The following is a 22,366-nucleotide window of genomic DNA, read 5'->3' as shown; positions in this document are numbered from 1 at the left end:
ATGTTGTATTTGGATTACCTCCCTTACACTGTTTTAGATTATCTTTATTGTTCATTAACCATTACTTTATACATAATTTAAAAGCAGTGTAAGGGAGATAATTTCAATGACGTATTTGATTTATCTCCCTTACACTGCTTTAAATTATGTTTTGTACTAAAGTATTTGTCCATTAACCAGGACAACCTTGTTTTTCCCCCTTTTTTGCCCCTAATTCCTAAACGGTTTGAGCCATAACCCCCCTAAGCAAATCCTAACCATCCCTTTGTGGTATGGAAACTTGTAGTATAATTTCAGAGAGATCCATACACCGTTCCACAGTTATTGTCTGGAAACTAGAAAATGCTCATTTTTGGCCCCTAATTCCTTAACTGTTGGTACCATAACCCCCAAAATCAATCCCAACCTTCCTTTTGTGGTATTTAACCTTGTGGTCAAATTTCAAAAAGATCCATTCACTTAAACTAAAGTTAGAGTGCGAAAACCAATATGTATTCGGACGACGACGCCGGACGACGACGACGCCAACGTCATACCAATATACGACCACAAAATTTTTTTGCGGTCGTATAAAAATGCTTATTTTTGGCCCCTAATTCCTGAACTGTTGGTACCATAACCCCCAAAATCAATCCCAACCTTCTTTTTGTGGTATTGAACCTTATGGTAAAATTTCATAGAGATCCATTCACTTAAACTAAACATGCTAAAGTTAGAGTGCGAAAACCAATGTGTCACTGGACGACGACAACGTCAAACCAATATATGACCGCAAATTTTTTTTGCGGTCGAATAAAAAAATCTCCATAATACAAACTTGCCCGTTTTATTCATAAACTAGATAAAATTGAGAATGGAAATGTGTCAAAGAGACAACAACATGAACAATTCGAACAAAGAGCATAAAACAGCCCATAACCACCAATGAGTCTTCAACACAGCGAGAAAATCCTACACCCAGATGCAGGCTTCAGCTGGCCCCTAAACAAAAATGTGTACTTGAGTTGTTCAGTGAAAATGGACGTCACACAAAACTCTGAACATATAAATGAACTTAAATTAAAAAAACATACAAGACTAACAAAAACATACTAGAGGCTCTAACGAGCACGAAAGCCCACTATAGTGAATAGTGAAAATGGTCATACTTAAAAGGAACATATAAACAAACAGCTGATTGTTTATGTAATGTTCATTCCATGCATCGTAAATTCATAACTCAAACTATTGTCTTGTTCCCCTTTAAATTGTCAACATTTTAATTTCGCAAAGGAACAAAGTCACTGCTGTCCTTATTCCATTCAATCATCAACCGTATTTGTTCTCGGTGGTTAAAAAAAATGCTCAAACATAATTTTGAAATTTAATAAAATGTCGGCCATTCAAATTTTGGTTTTGTCCAAAAAGAAATAACTTGAAATGGTGTTATCAAAAGATGAATTGCAGAACAGATCTAAAATTACAGCAGGGTGTTATAAAATATGACGGAAAATGAACATGATGCCAAAACATAAATGGGCAGGACATCATGAAAACATGACAGGGTGCCAAGCTCTTTCAAAACCTCCTTTAGCATGTTTAGAGAAACACTAGTGTTTTACTTGTAATTGCCTGCACTAGGATCTAATCCTTTATACCATTAGATATCTTTAATTGTGTAGGAAATTATATACTTATAATAACTAATGATACATCATGTACATTTACACTAAGAAAATGTATTTTAAAGTCTGATTTTTGTGTTGTCACATGTACATGTGCATTAATTATATAAGAGTTGAAACACTTCATATTTTCGCATATTGATTTAAGAAATATGTAGATTCATGATTTTGTGGAAAACATAATCATCAAGATTATGTGTCTAACCAAATTACCAAAAGCAAACTTCAAATACTAATGACACTAGGAAAGAATTTGGAGTTCAATCCAAGAGTTTTGTTCACATCTTTCTATTGAAGACGCCAACAAAATAAGGTGACATGTTGGTGTTTTTATATGCATTATGTTGGGTTTCTGTTTCAGTGTCATAATTGATCATTTCTTTTTTTCATGTATGAGTTTACATGTATTTTTTGAAAAATCCAAGACTTCCAAAACATGTACATTACTTGCTTGGTTAGCACTTGCCATTTGTTGAGCTATACTAATAGGTATAGGAAAAGTTCCTGGCTGTATTGTTATGGTCTGCATGTTAGCAGCTTGAAGAGCAGAATTAGCAACTGATGTAGCTCCTGATAGAGATCCTAATGATGCAGGATTAATCACATGTATAATATTCTCTCCTATTCCGCCACCTTCCATTGTGAAGAATCGGGCTGGATTAACTGCCCCTGCACTTGGTGACGTCAAGGAAGAATTTCCTTCCTCTTGGGAGGACATTTACATGCATCCACAGCTGAAAGAAATTAGAAACATTTTTAACTCTCTCATTTCTCTCTGTAGATGAATCTTGAAAACAAGAGACTCAAAGTTCATTATATTACTTTCATTATACGCCTTTGTGAATCTGTTTACATACCAGGGGTAAACTCTTTGCTGGCCCAAAACATTGAACTGTCATGTTGGTCATGGCCAATAAAACGGTTTTTCAGACTGGCCCTTTATGGACAAGTAAATTTAAGGAGTTAAGATCAAATTTTGTAATATACATGTAGCATAAAAAGGAGCAGACAAATTCAAGGACAGGAAGATACATGTATTCGTATCAAATGGCCCTACTGGCTAGGCTACATGTAATGTCAGTTCCTATAACTACCCCATGTACCCCTGATCAGGGGTGTAGAACATGTAGAACGTTAACTTGCTTCTACATTTTGGACAACAAAATTGCACGCATGTACATGTATGAGTACAAAAAGAAGGTGATTTTACAATCATGTACACTTTAGGCTATGTTTCTCCGAACATGTGAAAATTATGAAGGCCCAGCATTTTTTTGTGGAAAATCAGTTTCGCTCTAGATACAGAGAATGGTGTTGTTAACCCGACAGTAAATTCTTGTTTTACATTCTATATTGGGGTATAAGCTATGTGAAACTAAAGCGATGATAATTGAGCAATGTTGAAACACTTTTAAGAGATTATCAGACAATTTTAAAAAGCATCAAAAAAAAAAAGAAAAAGAATTGATTCGGAGGGTAAAAACAGACCCAGCAGGGTAAGGGTAAACTACCAATCATTTTTGAATGGCCTTACAGAATTTAACATGTTGAAAAGACATTAAAAGAAGATGTTTCTATGCATTGGTTTCGGGCATAACCATTAATGAGACAGCAACACAATAATCACATCATTTACCATTGTTTTTGTTAATAATGCCCCACATACTTAAGACCCTAAAAGAGAGGCGAAGGATATCAAACTTGAAAGTTTTTATCCCATTCCATACAGCATTGTATCAGTGAGGAATACTTTAAAGGCAAGTCCAGGAGTCCTGGACTCATGAAAATCTGTCCGAACTTTCAGTCTCCAAAATTTTCAAAACTTGTGAGTCTAAAGATTCATCAGGATTGTAAAATGTTTGGTCAACTGAGCACACACTTCATCATTTTATAGCAAAAGTTAAAAATAATTTAAATTTGATGTCATTTCCTTGCTCTATACCATCATGGAGCTCGAGAAATAACAAATAATATAGCAATATTTTTTTCTCACTGTTCGACTCGCCATGACCAAAAAATGATGAGTCCTTGGATTCTCCTTCAAAAATCCTTAGTGAGAACCCTGATGTATGTTGACCTCTAAATGTTCTTTGATATTGTTTTTGTTGATGGCATGAATTGCTGTCTAATTGATGTAGTAATACTGTATAGCGATAAATGTATGATCAAGTTTCAAACGTATTTTGGTCTATTTGAAGTCCAGATATATGTAAGGATGACTTCTTAATAACTAAAGATGTTTTTTTTTTAATTAAGATTTCAATTAACCACTCATTGTTGCAGGAAGGAACCAAAATAAATTTGGACTAGCCTTACTGCCCAAATGAACATGATGAAGGTTATTGTGGAGTTCATGTTCCAGAAGCCGTATTTGTTTGATTTCCAATTAATAACCAACCTCTTTGACAGTTTGGAGAAATGCCTCTAGTCCAATAGGTTTACTGTGGATTCATTATTATTCGTTGGATACCAATTTTCTTGGGTTTCGTGGGTACAGGCGAACCACGAATTTAAATGTTCAACAAATTACAAATTTATAATAGGCTTTGCATGCAGAGGTTGGCAAACCACGAAATCAAATATCCACGAAAATGCAAGTTTTCCTCAATCCACGAAAATTGATACCCACGAAAATAAATGAATCCACAGTAAAACCTGTATTACATTTTGTTGTACTCTCAAAATGAAATATTTGCCACTGAATATTTACTAAATTTCATTACACTTCTTTTTTTTTTGGCTGTAAATTTAATTTTATAGGTAAAAATAACCTATTGTGAATGATGTTTTATCAATGAATCTCTTTCAATAGGAAACAAACATGTGCAAATATTAAGTAACGCTCATGACTGTTTCAAGCATTGTAATCAATAATGCCAGACAGTTCTCATTTAAATAATATATGCAAATGACCCAATTTTCCAGCCGGTACAGTGCATATGCAAAAGGACAAAGGTCGATGGCTTATAGAGTGTCTAGTCTTATTTTTCTTATCCTTACATTGGCATTTCTATTGCTATAAGATCAACTTAATATAAAACATGTATAGATTAATTAGTCTCTTAAACAGTGACAATTCAAAATAAAGAAACTGCGCAATCACGAAATGAAACCCCTGACCGAGTCAATCGAACGAAACATCGAAAGGTCATGCACTTCCCTCACATGGAACAAACTGAAAGGTTATGTTTACACCGAAAATGACAGTCTGTCTACTGCAGATTCAAAGCTCGACACTTCATCAGTTAATATTTAAAACGACCCATGCAATTTTTAGGATACATATAAGGGTGTCATTTACACAAATTATCCAGCATGTAAAGAAACTTATGAAAAAAAATCGCAGAAAATCTCTCAAATGGCGGCTGGCATGGCTTCACGAACAAAATCTCTTTTTGTCTGCCACATGTAAGATTCTAAAAACGTAAGGTTTGATTTTTATATAAATATATATCACTAGAAATATGGTATACTTACAACTGAAGAATGTAAATTATTTCTTGGCCGGTAAATGTCAACATCAACTTGGAACTCCGTGCCAGACGTATAAAGGTCAAGGGTTGTGACCTACACCTCGCGACGCACCTGGATTCTACAATTTCATTGGTCCAGCGTGACATCACAAAAGGGCAAGCGCACCTGTTCTTGCGCAGTAAACAGGAAGTGCACTGTTCCACGTTTCCAGTGAAAACATAAACAAGTGATTTTCTTTATGTGAGTAGCATAACAACTCATACAAGATTACGATACCGCGTTTTTTAACACCCAAAAACCTTCTGGCAATACCCATTATTATCAATAACTAACAGGGATATCTATAGACTAGATATTTAGATGGTGTATCTAAATCCCAAGAAAGTAGAAACGCAAGCTAAGACAGGAAGGACATCAAAAGTGTTTTTTTCCCTTGTCATTTGCATTTTTTCCCCATCTTAAGTTAAATTAAGAATGATCTTATATAATACACGGAAACAGTTTAAAGTAATACTTTAAAACAATTTGAAATATAAACTCATAACTATTTATAAATCGTTTTTCCTTACATCCAGTGGCAAATATTTCATGCATGTTCAGGAGTGAATCCGGGTCCGTTCGCCCTGAATCCGGTTCGCCCTAGTACCTGTTCGCCCTGAGTCTGTTCGCCCTGATACCTGTTCGCCCTGAGTCCGTTCGCCCTGATTTTTATTTTATTATATATATATGTTGCATTGTGTGTATATATTTGAATATGTTAAAGTGTGTCTACAATTTCGTCAAATATTTATTTATGATGTATTATGTTGTCTAGCTGCTACCAGGAAATAAGTTTCTGTGAATTCAAGGACTACAAGGTATTTAAATAAAACAACTGAAGACTAAGTTATCTGTATGTATTTGAATATGTTGAAGTCTGTTTACAATCCACCAAAGACAATTCATACAACAATCAGTGATATCAAAGACATCAAATTATACCTAACTTGTGACCAGCAATCAAAATTCAATCAACAGTAATTAAAAGTAATTATAAATTTAAAAAAAAAAGTGCAGCCAAGAATTTAATTAATATAAATTTTTCAAATATTCTGTATTTAACTTATGATAGATATACATAAATTGGGATAAATATATATAAATTTTAATAAATGTGTAACGTGTAACCAGGCGTTTATATCTTAAACGTCCGTTCCAGTAAATACTTGGATTCAAGCTGTCCATAAACAATACGGCAATACTATTAACTATCTATGTTATACACAATGAACTAAAATATACACACGGGCTCTTTGCCGATATAAAGTAACGACTAAAAAATTATATATATATATATATATATATATACAAATATAATACAAATCTTACAGCCTGTCCTCCAGATGGGACGGTCTGTCACTACAAGACAGTGTGGCTGGTACAGTCTGTCGATACCAGACAGTGCTGCTGGTACAGCTGTCCTCCGAGTGGGACAGTCTGTCACTACCAGACAGTGCGGGTTATATTATTGCAGTCCGTCCTCCGTATGGGACAGTCTGCTCTGCCAACTTCCTATGTTAGACCAACTTGTACCTAGTACAAGTTGTCCCCAGTACAAGTTGTCCTCGACAATATCACTTACAGCTATGTAACGTGCCTTACACTTGTACACTGGTCTTCTTAATGAGAATATCGACAGACCCGAACTGTAATCCTCACCCGCTTATATACCCCAGGGTGAATACAATATTTACTGGATAGGGGTGTTCTCTAAATGTTCCCGATACCGAACACAAGAATCCTTCTCAAACACCCCCATACCCTTGGACCCAACCACTGACTTTCCCGCCAAACGTCTAAATCGACCCAACGCTTCCTTCTGCGTGAAACATGTATTGATACAACAAGGTTCTTCTTGTTTGTAACCATAACGACCAATAAACATTACATAACCCACGCCTCAATCTACATGCGTCCCGCATGGTATAAACATTACAATTACAAAACAAAATTCATCCATTAATATATGTACACAATCTTGACTTTATTCAATTTCACAATCAGCCATCCAGGCTGGTCTCTGACTCTTATGACGACTATTTTCCTCCTCTAATCTCATTGAGGCACGATTCTTTTTCATTGGGTGGTTTCTCCTAGTACACTTATTGCAACTAGCAACATATGCCCTAACGTCAGATTTCAAACCAGGCCAATAGTAAGACTGGCGTATTTTCTCTCGAGTTTTATGAATACCTAAGTGACCAGCATACTTTGTGTCATGACAGTATTCTAATACTTGTTTGCGCTCCGACATTGGAATTACCGCTTGTAATTTTGCAACGTTCAGTTCTAGGTCATTGAAGTGTCTTACTACTATATCCTCTTGGAGCTCTAAACCATCAAACTGACTCCATAATGACCTTATAAAGAATCCCTTACCGGATACCTCATTGTATTGTGGCCTATGACCCTCTGTCAGCCACCGCTTAACAAGTTTAAGGTCCGAGTCATTCGATTGTAACTCATTTAAAGTCAAGTCTTTACCATTGTCAGGCATCTGACTGGTTACGATTTTGACATGGCTATGTTTCCTCTTAGAACAATCACTGCTCATGTTTGACTGACTGTCTGATGTTAACCGACGTGGTTTGCCTGGAGCACTACTTAATGCGTCAGCATTTCTACGTTGGGTACCTTGAAAATTTAGAGGAACCCTACAGTTATCGATGTGTAATAAGTTAGCAGACACGTCAATCAAACACTTATTTTTCTTCATAAAGTCTAAACCTAGAATACCATCTACTTGTAGGTCAGTTACAACGGCCTCTGAAGTAAACTTCTCTTTACCAAAATCCATTTTAAAACTACCTTTACCTCGAAGGCTTAGATATTTGTCACAGACGGACTTAATCTGTGACCTAGTTTTACTCAGATGTGGCCTACACAAGTCAGGAATTAAATCATACACTCTTGTAGAGACTAAAGTTAGTGTAGTTCCAGTATCAACCACAAACTTGACTGGTACATCTTGAATGCTCAACTCAACAAACATTCCTGCATCCTCTGATGCTGAAACAACAACAGCGCCTTTATCATTGTTTGAAGACTTAACTTCAGACTTCAGTGTATTAACCGATCCGTCCGTATATGTTCCGTTGCTATCTATTCCCAGAGTACCTTGCTTCTGATTATTATTAGGACAATTTCTTGCAAAGTGTCCTATTTCTCCACAACTGAAACAAGGACCACGCCTTTTTCCTTTGCTTTGTGTGCTATTTATCTTCCCCTGTGGTTGGAACTTTCTCGTGTACTTTAAATCCCTAAGTTCTTTTGTTAAGGATTGTAAACTATTTTCAATCGTCTGTATCCACGCCGTCATTTGTCCCATAGATACAGTCATATCAGGACTATTAGGTGCTTCTGTCCGTTCGTCACTAGTAGTATGTCGTAAGTGACCCATACTTTTCATTGTTCTACTCTCAGCCTTGTTATAAGCTTCAAGCTCAACCGCCAACCGTATAGCTTCGTTAAGACCTTTTGGACGAGACTGTTTAATTCTCAGTCTCATTTCTGAGTCTACTAGCGCATCTATAAACTGTTCTTTGGCAAGCGTGTCCCTTAATTCTAACGGAGCAGTCGGGTAGGCCAGATTAGAAAGTCTTCGAACTGACTGACCTAACCCCGGCAAAGTCTCGCTTGCTTTTTGTCGACATTCCTTGAAATGAACACGATATAGTTCAGTTTGACTAGATGGAGAAAAGCGTTCCTCCAGTGCGTTTACAAGATCTGAAAATATTTGTCTCTTTTCCTTTGGTAAATCACCAAGAACTGCTTGAGCCTGTCCAATCAGTGACACGGCCAAGTACAAACCTTTTTGATGTTCAGACCACATATTGACTAGGGCACACATCTCAAAGTGTGATAAGTAATCCATCCAAGGAGTATTGCCATCATATTTTGAAGGTTTGATTTTAACATCATTTGAACCATAGCTAACAGTATGAGCAGTACTTTGATTTTTTGTTAATTCCTGCTTAGGATTAATATATTGAGTTTTGTCTTGCCCTATGGATTTTCTGTTATTTACGTGTGGATTTGATATGATATCCCCATCTGGCAAAGGCAGTGTATCACCCATGGCCAATCCTACAGGTGTTGATAGAGACGGCCCTGTCGTCACTACGCCTGAATCATGTTCTTTGTTTTCAACAACCTTTGGACGTACACCCTGCTCTCGAGGTGTGGAATATATAAAACTTTGTCCATGTTGTATTGTGTTTTCACTAAGAGACTGTATTTGTCTACTTATTTCAGCAATCTGATCGTCAATATTTAACATTTCCATTGCAGTATAGTGCAATTCAAATAAAACAATTATAGTGTTATAATCTTTTATTAAATAATACACTCGTGTTACAACTCAGCCGTGAACTACAACTATGCCTCACGGTAGATCTGCTTTAATCTTTTAAATAAACACTGATGTCAACTGACAATAAATTTAATGACGATCAATCAATCAATCAAATAGTATTTGATAGACAACTTGAATCCCACCGCTGCCACCAAATATGTAACGTGTAACCAGGCGTTTATATCTTAAACGTCCGTTCCAGTAAATACTTGGATTCAAGCTGTCCATAAACAATACGGCAATACTATTAACTATCTATGTTATACACAATGAACTAAAATATACACACGGGCTCTTTGCCGATATAAAGTAACGACTAACAATTATATATATATATATATATATATATATACAAATATAATACAAATCTTACAGCCTGTCCTCCAGATGGGACGGTCTGTCACTACAAGACAGTGTGGCTGGTACAGTCTGTCGATACCAGACAGTGCTGCTGGTACAGCTGTCCTCCGAGTGGGACAGTCTGTCACTACCAGACAGTGCGGGTTATATTATTGCAGTCCGTCCTCCGTATGGGACAGTCTGCTCTGCCAACTTCCTATGTTAGACCAACTTGTACCTAGTACAAGTTGTCCCCAGTACAAGTTGTCCTCGACAATATCACTTACAGCTATGTAACGTGCCTTACTCTTGTACACTGGTCTTCTTAATGAGAATATCGACAGACCCGAACTGTAATCCTCACCCGCTTATATACCCCAGGGTGAATACAATATTTACTGGATAGGGGTGTTCTCTAAATGTTCCCGATACCGAACACAAGAATCCTTCTCAAACACCCCCATACCCTTGGACCCAACCACTGACTTTCCCGCCAAACGTCTAAATCGACCCAACGCTTCCTTCTGCGTGAAACATGTATTGATACAACAAGGTTCTTCTTGTTTGTAACCATAACGACCAATAAACATTACAAATGTTTATTTTCGTTCATAAATGAAACATATACATATTCTCAAGGATATTTTCTTTACCAAACTTTCTGAAAGGTTTTGTCTCACTATACAAATCCTTGATATTCTAAATAAAAATAGGGCGAACGGACCCAGCGCGAACGGACTATCAGGGCGAACGAACCCAGGGCGAACGGACCCAGGGCGAACATGTAGTTAGGGCGAACAGACCCGATACCTTCAGGAGTAGTCCAAATAATGTTGATGCCTTGGAATGGAAGGCTGTAATGTTTTGCTTTGACCTAGGACGTATATGTTAGTTATACGTCCTTACTTTGACCCCTTCCTGCGACAGGGATAAAAAAAATCAAAATAGAATAATACCCTCAGCAGATGGCATATGATTATCTGGACTAAGTTCAGGGCGAGAACAAATTAACAATTAAAAAAAAAGGAATATTATGCAAGCAACTGGTTGAAAGGCAGTAAATTAGGACTGGAAAATGTACAAGATTGGGTATTTTGCATAGAGGGACAGATATTCTTGCCTTTCAACAGACCTCTCAAAGACTTAAATTGATGCAAAGGTTCTTTATCATGATCTGTATTGTAACGTCAAAGGTACCAATTCTGGTTTTAACTCGACGGGAGAGAGTGACCGCAAATTGACGGCATTGGAGAGCTGTTTTGAAGCTCTCAACTGGCTTGGCGCACACTATGTCTTCTTCCACTTCTACTGCTATGATGTCATTGTGTACAAGGACAAAAACTCCTCCGCCTCAGTGTACCCCTGTGTTTTCTATAAGCTGCATAGTTTTCCGGGAATACTTCACTGGATTTTATTGCATCTTGTGTAGGTTTTTTTCCTGGTTTTACTGCTTTAAGCCAAGATTCTGTGCCGCAGATGATGTCAGGTTTGATGTAATTTACTGCTGCTGCAAATTCAGAAGTCTTGTCTTTGATGCTTCTACAATTTAATGTTAGTATTCTCAAGTTCAGTTTTGTTGGTATGTTGAATACATTACTGCTGGTGGTTCTGTTTTTGTTCTTACTACTTTTTGGTGAAGAGGTGTTTATGAAGTTATATCCCTTTGGGCTGCTGGCTTTAAGTGGTGACAGTCTGGCACACTCAACACAAGGCATTAGATTGAACCTTCCCATTCTGCTGGTCAAGGAATGACAATATTTCAATACCTAAGTCAACCCTTAAGTCATTCTTTAGTAAACTGCATGGTGTAACAAGGACATTGAATACAAAATAACATAAACAGTAGTAAATAACATGTACTGTTTTGTTGGTTTTTTTTTAGGGGGATGATTTTGTTAAAAAGCCAGCATTCATATATCTGTAGTCCTGCAATTTACGAAAATTGCAGTTAACCATAAAAAAAGACTAAAAAAAATTATATTTTAACGACTCATTTGTATACATCATGAAATGAATAATTATTCCTTCCGTACTGCCTGATGCTCATACTGATCTTGAAACTTTTTTTACCTGACATTTAAAGTGAATTGACTGCAGATTATTGTCAGTTATCTCCCCTTTCAGACTTTTCATAGTGCAATAATTATTATCATATAATTTATATCTCTCAAGACCCTGGGTTAAAGTTGAAATTTTACAACTTTGCATTTTGAACAAAATATATATCAATAAAATGCTCTGCTGGACGCAGCTTGATACGACCGCAGAGGTCGAACCCTGAACAGTTGGGGCAAGTATGGACACAACATTCAAGCTTGATACAGCACTGAATTTGGATTGTGATTAAATATTTGACACAGCATAGGTTTCTGACACAGAATGAATGTGGTCTAAGAACTTGAAAAATTTTAATTTACCTATCGAAACCATATCATTATTATTTACTTTTATATATATATAAATCAGAAATAACCAATTTAAAATGGAAAATTTTAAAGAAAAAAAAGGAAAACAAAATCCCCCCCCCCCAATTTTTTGAACCCCCTTATGATTCATCACCCCCAATTTCAATCCCAGCCTTCCCTTTGTGGTATGGTATCTTGCAGTACAATTTCAGAGAGATCCATACACTTGGACACAAGTTATTGAGAAAAATGCTTGTTTTTTTCCCCCTTTTTGGCCCCAAATTCCTAAACATTTAGGGCAATTACCCCCAAACTCAAACCCAGCTTTCCCTTTGTGATATGGAACCTTGTAGCACAATTTCATAAAGATCCTTACACTTGGACACAAGTTATTGTCTGGAAACTAGAAAAATGCTTGTTTTTTGCACCTTTTTGGCCCCTAATTCCTAAAATTTTGAGGCAATTACCCCCAAAATTAATCCCAGTCTTCCCTTTGTGGTATGGTACCTTGCAGTAAAATTTCAGAGAGATCCATACACTTGGACACAAGTTATTGTCTGGAAACTAGAAAAATGCTTATTTTTGGCCCCTTATTCCTATAAGTTTAGGGCAATTACCCCCAAACTCAAACCCAGCTTTCCCTTTGTGATATGGAACCTTGTAGCACAATTTCATTAAGATCCATACACTTACACACAAGTTACAGGTGTATTGTCCTGAAACTAGAAAAATGCTTGTTTTTGCCCCTTTTTGGCCCCTTAGTCCTAAAATTTTGAGGCAATTACCCCCAAAATCCATCCCAGCCTTCCCTTTGTGGTATGGTACCTTGCAGTACAATGTCAGAGAGATCCATACACTTGAACACAAGTTATTGTATGGAAACAAGAAAAATGCTTATTTTTGGCCCCTTTTTCCTAAACGTTTTGGGCAAATACCCCTAAATTCAATTCCAGCTTTCCCTTTGTGATATGGAACCTTGTAGTACAATTTCAGAAAGATCCATACACTTACACACAAGTTATTGTCCTGAAACTAGAAAAATGCTTGTTTTTTGCCCTTTTTTTGGCCCCTAATTCCTAAAATTTTGAGGCAATTACCCCCAAAATCAATCCCAGCATTCCCTTTAATTTGAGATATAGAACCTTGTGGTACAATGTCAGAGAGATCCATACACTAACACACAAGTTATGCCTGGAAGTTACAAAAATGCTTATTTTTGGCCCCTTTTGGGTCCCTAATTCCTTAACTGTTGGTACCATAACCCCCAAAAACAATCCCCACCTTCCATTTGTGGTATTGAACCTAATGGTAAAATTTCATAGAGATCCATTCACTTAAACTAAAGTTAGAGTGCGAAAACCAATGTGTCTTTGGACGACGACGATACCAGACGACGACAAGTAGCACAGTTTCATAAAGATCTATACACTTACACACAAGTAATCGTCCTGAAACTAGAAAAATGCTTGTTTTTTGCCCCTTTTTTGCCCCTATGTTCTAAAATTTTGAGGCAATTACCCCCAAAATCCATCCCAGCCTTCCCTGTGGTATGGTACCTTGCAGTATAATTTCAGAGAGATCCATACACTTGAACACAAGTTATTGTCTGGAAACAAGAAAAATGCTTATTTTTGGCCCCTTTTTCCTAAACGTTTTGGGCAATTACCCCCAAACTCAATTCCAGCTTTCCCTTTGTGATATGGAACCTTGTAGTACAATTTCAGAAAGATCCATACACTTACACACAAGTTATTGTCCTGAAACTAGAAAAATGCTTGTTTTTTGCCCTTTTTTTGGCCCCTAATTCCTTAAATTTTGAGGCAATTACCCCCAAAATCAATCCCAGCATTCCCTTTAATTTGTGATATAGAACCTTGTGGTACAATGTCAGAGAGATCCATACACTAACACACAAGTTATGCCTGGAAGTTACAAAAATGCTTATTTTTGGCCCCTTTTGGGCCCCTAATTCGTTAACTGTTGGTACCATAACCCCCAAAAACAATCCCCACCTTCCATTTGTGGTATTGAACCTAATGGTAAAATTTCATAGAGATCCATTCACTTAAACTAAAGTTAGAGTGCGAAAACCAATGTGTCTTTGGACGACGACGATGCCAGACGACGACAAGTAGCACAGTTTCATAAAGATCTATACACTTACACACAAGTTATCGTCCTGAAACTAGAAAAATGCTTCTTTTTTGCCCCTTTTTTGCCCCTATGTTCTAAAATATTGAGGCAATTACCCCCAAAATCCATCCCAGCCTTCCCTGTGGTATGGTACCTTGCAGTACAATTTCAGAGAGATCCATACACTTGAACACAAGTTATTGTCTGGAAACAAGAAAAATGCTTATTTTTGGCCCCTTATTCCTAAACGTTTTGGGCAATTACCCCCAAACTCAATTCCAGCTTTCCCTTTGTGATATGGAACCTTGTAGTACAATTTCAAAGATCCATACACTTACACACAAGTTATTGTCCTGAAACTAGAAAAATGCTTGTTATTTGCCCCTTTTTGGCCCCTAATTCCTAAAATTATGAGGCAATTACCCCCAAAATCAATCCCAGCATTCCCTTTGTGATATAGAACCTTGTGGTACAATGTCAGAGAGATCCATACACTAACACACAAGATATGCCTGGAAGTTACAAAAATGCTTGTTTTTGGCCCCTTTTGGGCCCCTAATTCGTTAACTGTTGGTACCATAACCCCCCAAATCAATCCCCACCTTCCTTTAGTGGTATTGAACCTTATGGTAAAATTTCATAGAGATCCATTCACTTAAACTAAAGTAAGAGTGCGAAAACCAATGTGTTTTCGGACGACGACGCCAACGTTATACCAATATACGACTGCAAATTTTTTTGCGGTCGTATAAAAATAGAAATAAGTAAGCTCTCCACCTATGAACCACCTTTTGCATGATTTTTAGGTTGAGTGGTTCTTGCATGTAATTATCTGACTTTTAATATTTTAGTTCAAATCTAAAATGCAACCAATGTTAGAATTATGATAAAAATAATAACATTACTAATTTGTTATATCTAGAATACTCTTTAGAGTTATAATTTACAAAATGTGATACTAAAAATGTCCTAAAGTTATGGGACACTTTAAAATATAAATTAGAAAATAATAACCCTCATATCATGCATATAAGAATAATATAGGATTTGACAAAACATGCTAAAAGACTTTTGAATATTTTTCAGAATATTTGTTTTACCAACATGACAGATAATATGTTCTGAGAATGTGAAAATTAAATTTCTTGTTTACAGTACTTACTAAAACAGGACCTCAATTTGTTGTTTTGTGATCAAGTTAGACTTATAATGTCTGAAACTTTTATTACAATTTGAAAAATAATCAGACCCTTCTATTATCTGAATGAGGTTTTAGAAAAAAAAATGACAGTTTGAATAAATGTTGAAATTATTACATGTATTATGCATGTATACATTTACAAATGAGGTTGCAGTATAGATAAACAGACAGAGAAGATAGAACAATCAATTTGATACCTTAAAATGTTGCAAGTATAGAAATCAGGGGCAGATTCAAGGGGGGGGGGGGGGGGGGTCTGGCGTGCGCCCCCCTAAAATTTGCAAAGCATGGGTTGTCCTCAGATTAATAAAGAATATTTAGATATTTTACCTAAAAAAAAATTGAAAAAACCTCTCGGCGAAAATTTAAGTCCAGTCATCATATTTCAGTCAGTGGCATTACTTAAACAAGTCACTTTTCAAAATCATCTATATGAGTTACATGTATGTTGAAAATGAGGCTCTTTTAAAAATATTATTTATATAAGTTACTTTTGTAAATATCATTTACAAAAATGTCCATTCATCTGTAAATACAGATTTCACAAGCTTTAAAAAAATTTGCAGATATCTGGTAATTATTTCTTTTATGAAGCATGAAAACTCCTGAAACACTAACTGGGATCCTTAAGCACTTAATATAGTGAATATTGATGCCTTTGGGTCAAAGATTGGTCTTTTGGGACTATTGAAATATAATTTCCCCTTAAAGATCTTGAAGGTTACTAAGACAGTCACAGAAGCTCCTCAAATAGTTGCAAATATAATAATTCATTATTTCACAGATGTTTAAATTAAACCTATATTTATAATTAACATTTCGGTCTTTATTTTTAAAAGTCAAGGGCATCATTAATGAAAAAAGTTATTTAAAAAAAAGAGCATCCAATTTTTTTCTTTCAAATAACTGCATGGAAAAGGTTCTAATTGTAGGCAGTTTTAAGTTTGGTCTTTCAAGGGACCTAACTTCAGGAAATCTTGAAAATAACAAATTTGAGTTATTTTCCAAATTCTTTGTCAGTTTTCATCACAAGAATTTAAGTTAATGTTAATTTATTTGAATTAGTATCTGATCTATAGACCTCTGTATACCATTTAAACAAGGAATTATTTGAATCTGGAATAATTCTGAATTCAGGAAAACTGATAAGAAATGTATGATGAAAACTTACCCAATTTAGGAGGTTTAGCCATGCATGTATGGCTAAAGTGAGGGGGGGGGGGGGGTTAGTTAGTTCATACTGAAATATCAGTGAAAGTAAAATTAACCTTAGCCATGTGCGCATAGCTAACCCTGTTTAAATGGGTTATAGTTTTCATCATACATTTCTTATCAGTTTTCCAGAATTCAGAATTATTACAGATTCAAATAATTCCTTGTCTTTAATACAGGTAGATCTTTTCCAATTCTTTAAGAATATCATTATGATATCATTTATTGTTCTTGATAATGTGCCTGAAAGATAACTTAAATTTAATATCCCAAGGTAGTTGTTATATTTTACACACTTTGCCCAATTTTCGCGGGTGTAAAATTTCGCGATTTTCATTTAATAAGACATACAAAATATTATGGCGGTTATTATTTTGGCGGATTCAAAACTTTTATCAATACCTTTGCATGTGCACTTTTAAATTGGGGGAATTTATTTTGGCGATTTTGTTCTATCCTCGAAAATAAGCGAAAATTTACACCCTGCGAAAAATAACCTGCTTTACGGTACTATGGGCATACAAATTGATTAAGTATTGGTATTTTAAAGAGGTGAAGTGTCAGTCCACATGGGAAAATTTTTGGTTTATTGAGGACATTTACAAACTGAGAAAATTGGAAGTCATAGATTGACCATTTCAGAAAATTTGTCAAATATAACCAAAATTAGTTATTTTAAAAACTTAGGCTCTTACTTTTTATAAAATCTTCCTGAAACCAGTTATTAAGATACATGTATCTACATGCTCCATTTAATATTATTTTTAGTCCCCTACCGACGAAGCTGAAGGGGACTGTAGGTTTGCAATCCGTCTGTCTGTCCATCTGTCCATCCATTAGTCTGGCAAATCAGCTTTACACTTTTTTTCTTCATTCTTGAAGATATTGATTTGATATTTGGTATATAGTTTTATCATGACAAGTTATAGATCAAGTTTGAATTTTGTTCCGGTCTGATGATTTAGTCCAGAGTTATGGACCATAGCTCTGGACCATATCTAATGTTAGAATACTATTGCATATTTCTGTACAAAGGGAGATAACTCATTTTTTAAAAGACATTCTTTGTTAAATTATTTGAAGAATTTTTTGGCAAGTTTGTTATTTAGTATAAACTAATTTTCTGAATGCTAATTAATATATATAAAAAAAATTATGAAGAGAAATCCTTTAATTAGATAATAATCTATTTTTATTAATGTATATATTTCAATACATTACATTGTGTAGATGAAAGTTGTTGACATTTTATAGATAAGTTACAAATCTATATTAGTTTGTGACAAATGAAAGAAAAAATATTTGGAACTATTAATTATATTTGATTATAATTTGAAAATAGATATACACTGTATTACATCATATCTAATTTTAGAGAACTATTAATCTATCTAATGTTTTTTTCATCATGCTTATAAGATATTGATTGATAATTGGTAAATAGTTTTATCATGACAAGTTACATATCAAGTTCAAATTTTTGTTTCGGCCTAATAATGTTGTGCAGAGTTATGGTCCTTGGACTTGAAAAATTCACTCATACAATCAGTTTTCCACACTGTTTTTAGTCATGCTTTAAGATATTGACATGATATTTACTTATTGTTTACAGCATGACAAGTTATAGAACAAGTTAGCATTTTGTTCCAGTATAATGAATTTTTACCCGGTAGGGGACTATGTATTGACATGCAATACTCTCAGAATGCTTGTTTTTATTAATTTTTATATTATTAAATATCAATAATTTAAAAATTCCTAAAAACTACATCTAGTCCAGGCTTTTTGCAAAATTTTTAAAATAACTCTTCTGAGTAATTAGTCCCCTAACGACGAAGTCGCAGGGGACTTTAGGTTTGCACTCTGTCTGTCTGTCTGTCCGTCTGTCCGGCAAATCAGTTTTCCATACTTTTTTCCTTCGTGCTTGAAGATTTTGATTTGATATTTGGTATATAGTTTTATCATGACTAGTTACAGATCAAGTTCGCATTTTGTTCCAGTCTGATAATTTTGTGTGGAGTTGAACATGTTGAAGATACATGTATTGATTTGATATTTGTTTTAAAGTTTGCACCATGACAAGTTATAGATCAAGTTAGCATTTTGTTCAAGAACAATGGATTTTTAACCTGTAGGGGACTATGTACATGTATTGCCATGCAATACTCTCAGAATGCTTATTTTTCTTATATTTTTTTATAAAGTTACCTATATACAGCATTGTACAGTGGTATAGATAAAAATAAAAAAAATAATTGTTTAGAGTAACGCCCCTATAGCCATGATAGCTGTATTTTTCGTATTAATAACAGGAAAAAGTGTCCAAAAGACCTTTCACTTGTTTTAGCAATAAGCTAAACTATTTGACCAATTGATAAGTTTTGTAGAGATGAATTCAAAATGCAATTGGGTAAAACATTTAAAAAGAATTACAATTAAACTGAAGAAAAGAAGTTAATTATGATGTTAAACTTTTATTTAATTTGAAACCTTAAATAAAGTTAAAAAAATTTAAGTTATGTAGACAGTTGGAAATCGACATCATAAATGTCTATCTCTCTGAATATTATGGTTAGGTATTTATGCTTTTTTAATACTTTTGTTACACATTTTCTAAATGTTCATGTTGACCTCAATGATATAAAAATGACTTTCTGATATATGTAATTTAATTTAATCTATAAATGTGCTTACTCCTTATTGGTTGTTAGGATATCAAAGAAATTAAAATTTAATCAGTTTCCTTTGAGTTGACTAGAGCCTCAATGTTTTTGAATATTTAGTTGACTTTGTGACATATTTTGCACAAATAATTTCAGACATTTGATCGAGGTAAGTCGCCTTTCATTTGTGGTATTGAAACAATCAATTGTTTCTATTATCATGATTATTGATTCACTAAATTTTACAAGATTTTGTAAATTCCTATTTTCAACACGTGTCAGTTAGAAGTACTTCCCCTCAGGAAATACATGATATAAGAATGAAAAGCTATCTTGGTAGTTTTTTTCCATTAGAATCAATCAGAGTTGAAAGATTAGGTCGTAAATCAGATTGTTATCTCTTTAAATCTCTTTAAATCACATACACCTCTTTATCAACTAGTGTGATTCCCATTTAATGTAGATTTTTAACAGAATTAAATTTTGTGTATTGTTACATGGAATTACATGTATAATTTGTACCTATTTCCAAAATTCAGAGAATAAAAAAAAAAAATTAAAGTTCACTTAGTGGTCTTGAAAGCTTAAAGTTTATAAACTTTTGTGAAAAAAAGATGCTTAGCACCACATGCAGAGCTTAAACAGGGCCTTACTGAGAGCCAAAAATTGTAGAAGTATCAGTTTGAAAGCTTTTCTAAAACAGAATCGAAACATTGACAGAGTACAAAACAATTATATGGAATGTGTTGTTTATTGCAGATAAATGTAGTGGGGTTAACTCCCCTTACTTAAAAATATATTGCTGAGTGTGAAGTGAACAGCAGTTTAAGGCAGGTGCACAGTTAACAAAACCAACACTGAAATAGATAAATAAAAATACCTGCAATATTTTATATGACCTAAATTTTTTTCATATTCCTTTGTTTGAAAAACATCAGACGATAAAAGGATAAAAAATTATGCAGAGATGAATGTGGTTTAATTATCTTGGTGAAAATTTATCAAATTGATAAATGCAGTAATTTTTATAATTTCTTTTATATGTGTTTTTTTTTTTTGCAACAAACTACATGCATAAATTGTATTAAGAACACGTGTATAAGGCTTAACCTAATAAAACAAGCAAAACAAATGTGGTTTTAGTTTTCTGATGACATGGTGAAAAATAGCAGGATCAACATGTATAGTTTGTAAATGACTTTAGTACCTTATCATATATATTTTGAATGCTAAGCAATACATATATATCTTTGAGTGCATTGAACTTCCATTGTTCATCTGCATTAGCAGTTAGGTGAAGTCTTGTTGTGATCCCATTTCTCAAATTAACTAATATTTCACCACTGCTGTCCTTGTATGTATTAGATGAAGGCTTCTTATAATTGAGGGGCATCAGCCCCGAAGATACCAGATGGCTACATCTGATAATCAGATTCTGATTTACATAGAAGTGAAAAAAATAAATATTATCTTTTCTCTTTTTCTTAAAAGAGCAATTAGTTTTGATAAAACAGGAAAAGTGTCATCATCTTAAATTTTCCAGATGCAGTAACACTTTCAGAAGATGTTTTGTAGTTATGGATTTGAAAAGAAATCTTAATTTTGTCATTAATTTTCTGTCACCAAACTGATACCTTATCACTGCTTTTGTATGGCAAAATGTATGGCTGTACTATCTTGTCTTTTTCTAGTCTAATTGCCAAAATTTGAACTTCTTGCTGATAAATGATAACACTTCTATGAGAATATATACATGTTGATTTTTCAGTATTGATCAACTGTAAATGAGTCATCTTAACCTACATATCCAGCTTGAGTGACTAATCGTCATATGCTCTGTTCATTATTGACTTAAGGAAAGCATGATGACTTATCAAGAAAAAAGTAAAAACACAAAAATACTGAACTCCGAGGAAAATTCAAAAAGGAAAGTCCCCAATCAAATGGCAAAATAAAAAAAACAAACACATCAAACGAATGAATAACAACTGTCATATTCCTGACTTGGTACAGGCATTTTCTTATGTAGAAAATGATGGATTGAAACAGGTTGTTGAATCAAGGTTATATCAAATATTTCTTATTTGCTCAGCATGACCTAAATTTTCATACTGGAACAGTTGGTAAAGTTTATTTTTAAGACAGACATAACTATAGCCAAAATGGCCTGAAAATTCATTAAAAAATTCAGTGACATCAGAGGCAGATCTAGGGTCTAGGGAAAGGGGAGGCATTATTGCATCATATGGTTAAAATACTGTTGAGTGTAGCAATGAGATTTTTTAAAACAATTTTAAGCAAAAACAAATTTTATTTTATAAAAGGAGGGGTCTATCATCCCCCTTGAATCCACAATTGGAATTTGCACACTTACTGTAACTTTAATAACCTTTGCCTATTCATGATTGACATTTTACCATTCCATCCTATGATTATCTTGTTATTAAAGACTTGGCGAACATTTTGATCATCCTGACCTACATATACATGTATTGTGCATGACAGGACGTGTGCTCATAAGTTAGGCATTTAGGTCAAGCAAGTGGAAGCTTTTTCATAGCTTTTCTTGGCATGACTTAGGTGCATCATCAGTCACTTGTAGAATATATGTAAACCAACTTATTTTTGTGAGTTTCACAGGTAGATGAATAATGGGATTGTAAAAGATGCAAACTTTTCAAACTTGGAGCTTCACTTTTATGAATACATTAACAAAATTAGATAATCATCAAAATAAATCGCTTTGAAATTGGCTAGAAAGGGCTAAATGCGGAAAATGAGTTGGTTCACTTAAGTATTCATAACAGCTAAAAATCTTTATTTAGTGTAGAGGAAATACCATGGAAGAAATATCTCCAGAACCAGACATGTTATTTATTTGG

General features: G+C 34.5%; 2 protein-coding genes across 6 annotated transcripts in view; one reads left to right on the top strand and one right to left on the bottom strand.

Annotated features, from left to right (window-relative positions):
- LOC127716890 (orphan steroid hormone receptor 2-like) overlaps positions 1-5,236 on the bottom strand; it is a 72,677-nt gene extending 67,441 nt beyond the window's left edge. For all 5 annotated transcript variants that reach the window (XR_007989144.1, XR_007989140.1, XR_007989145.1 and 2 more), the window contains exons 1-2: positions 5,142-5,236; positions 2,131-2,398 (exon numbers count right to left, since the gene is read on the bottom strand). Coding sequence is in view for 1 of the 5 variants with exons in the window: in XM_052222979.1 (XP_052078939.1) it covers positions 2,131-2,382 (252 nt within the window). In the remaining 4 variants the exon portion in view is untranslated. The remainder of the gene's footprint in view (positions 1-2,130; positions 2,399-5,141) is intronic.
- Positions 5,237-5,302: 66 nt separating this feature from the next.
- Positions 5,303-22,366, top strand: part of LOC127717261 (EGF domain-specific O-linked N-acetylglucosamine transferase-like) — a 54,916-nt gene continuing 37,852 nt past the window's right edge. Inside the window, exon 1 of the mRNA XM_052223051.1 lies at positions 5,303-5,378. Within this exon, the coding sequence (XP_052079011.1) occupies positions 5,377-5,378 (2 nt within the window). The 5' untranslated portion in view covers positions 5,303-5,376. The remainder of the gene's footprint in view (positions 5,379-22,366) is intronic.

Source organism: Mytilus californianus, unplaced genomic scaffold (assembly GCF_021869535.1).
Source record: "Mytilus californianus isolate M0D057914Y unplaced genomic scaffold, xbMytCali1.0.p SCAF_1, whole genome shotgun sequence".
Lineage (NCBI taxonomy): Eukaryota > Metazoa > Mollusca > Bivalvia > Mytilida > Mytilidae > Mytilus > Mytilus californianus.
This window is presented reverse-complemented; position numbering and strand designations above follow the sequence as displayed.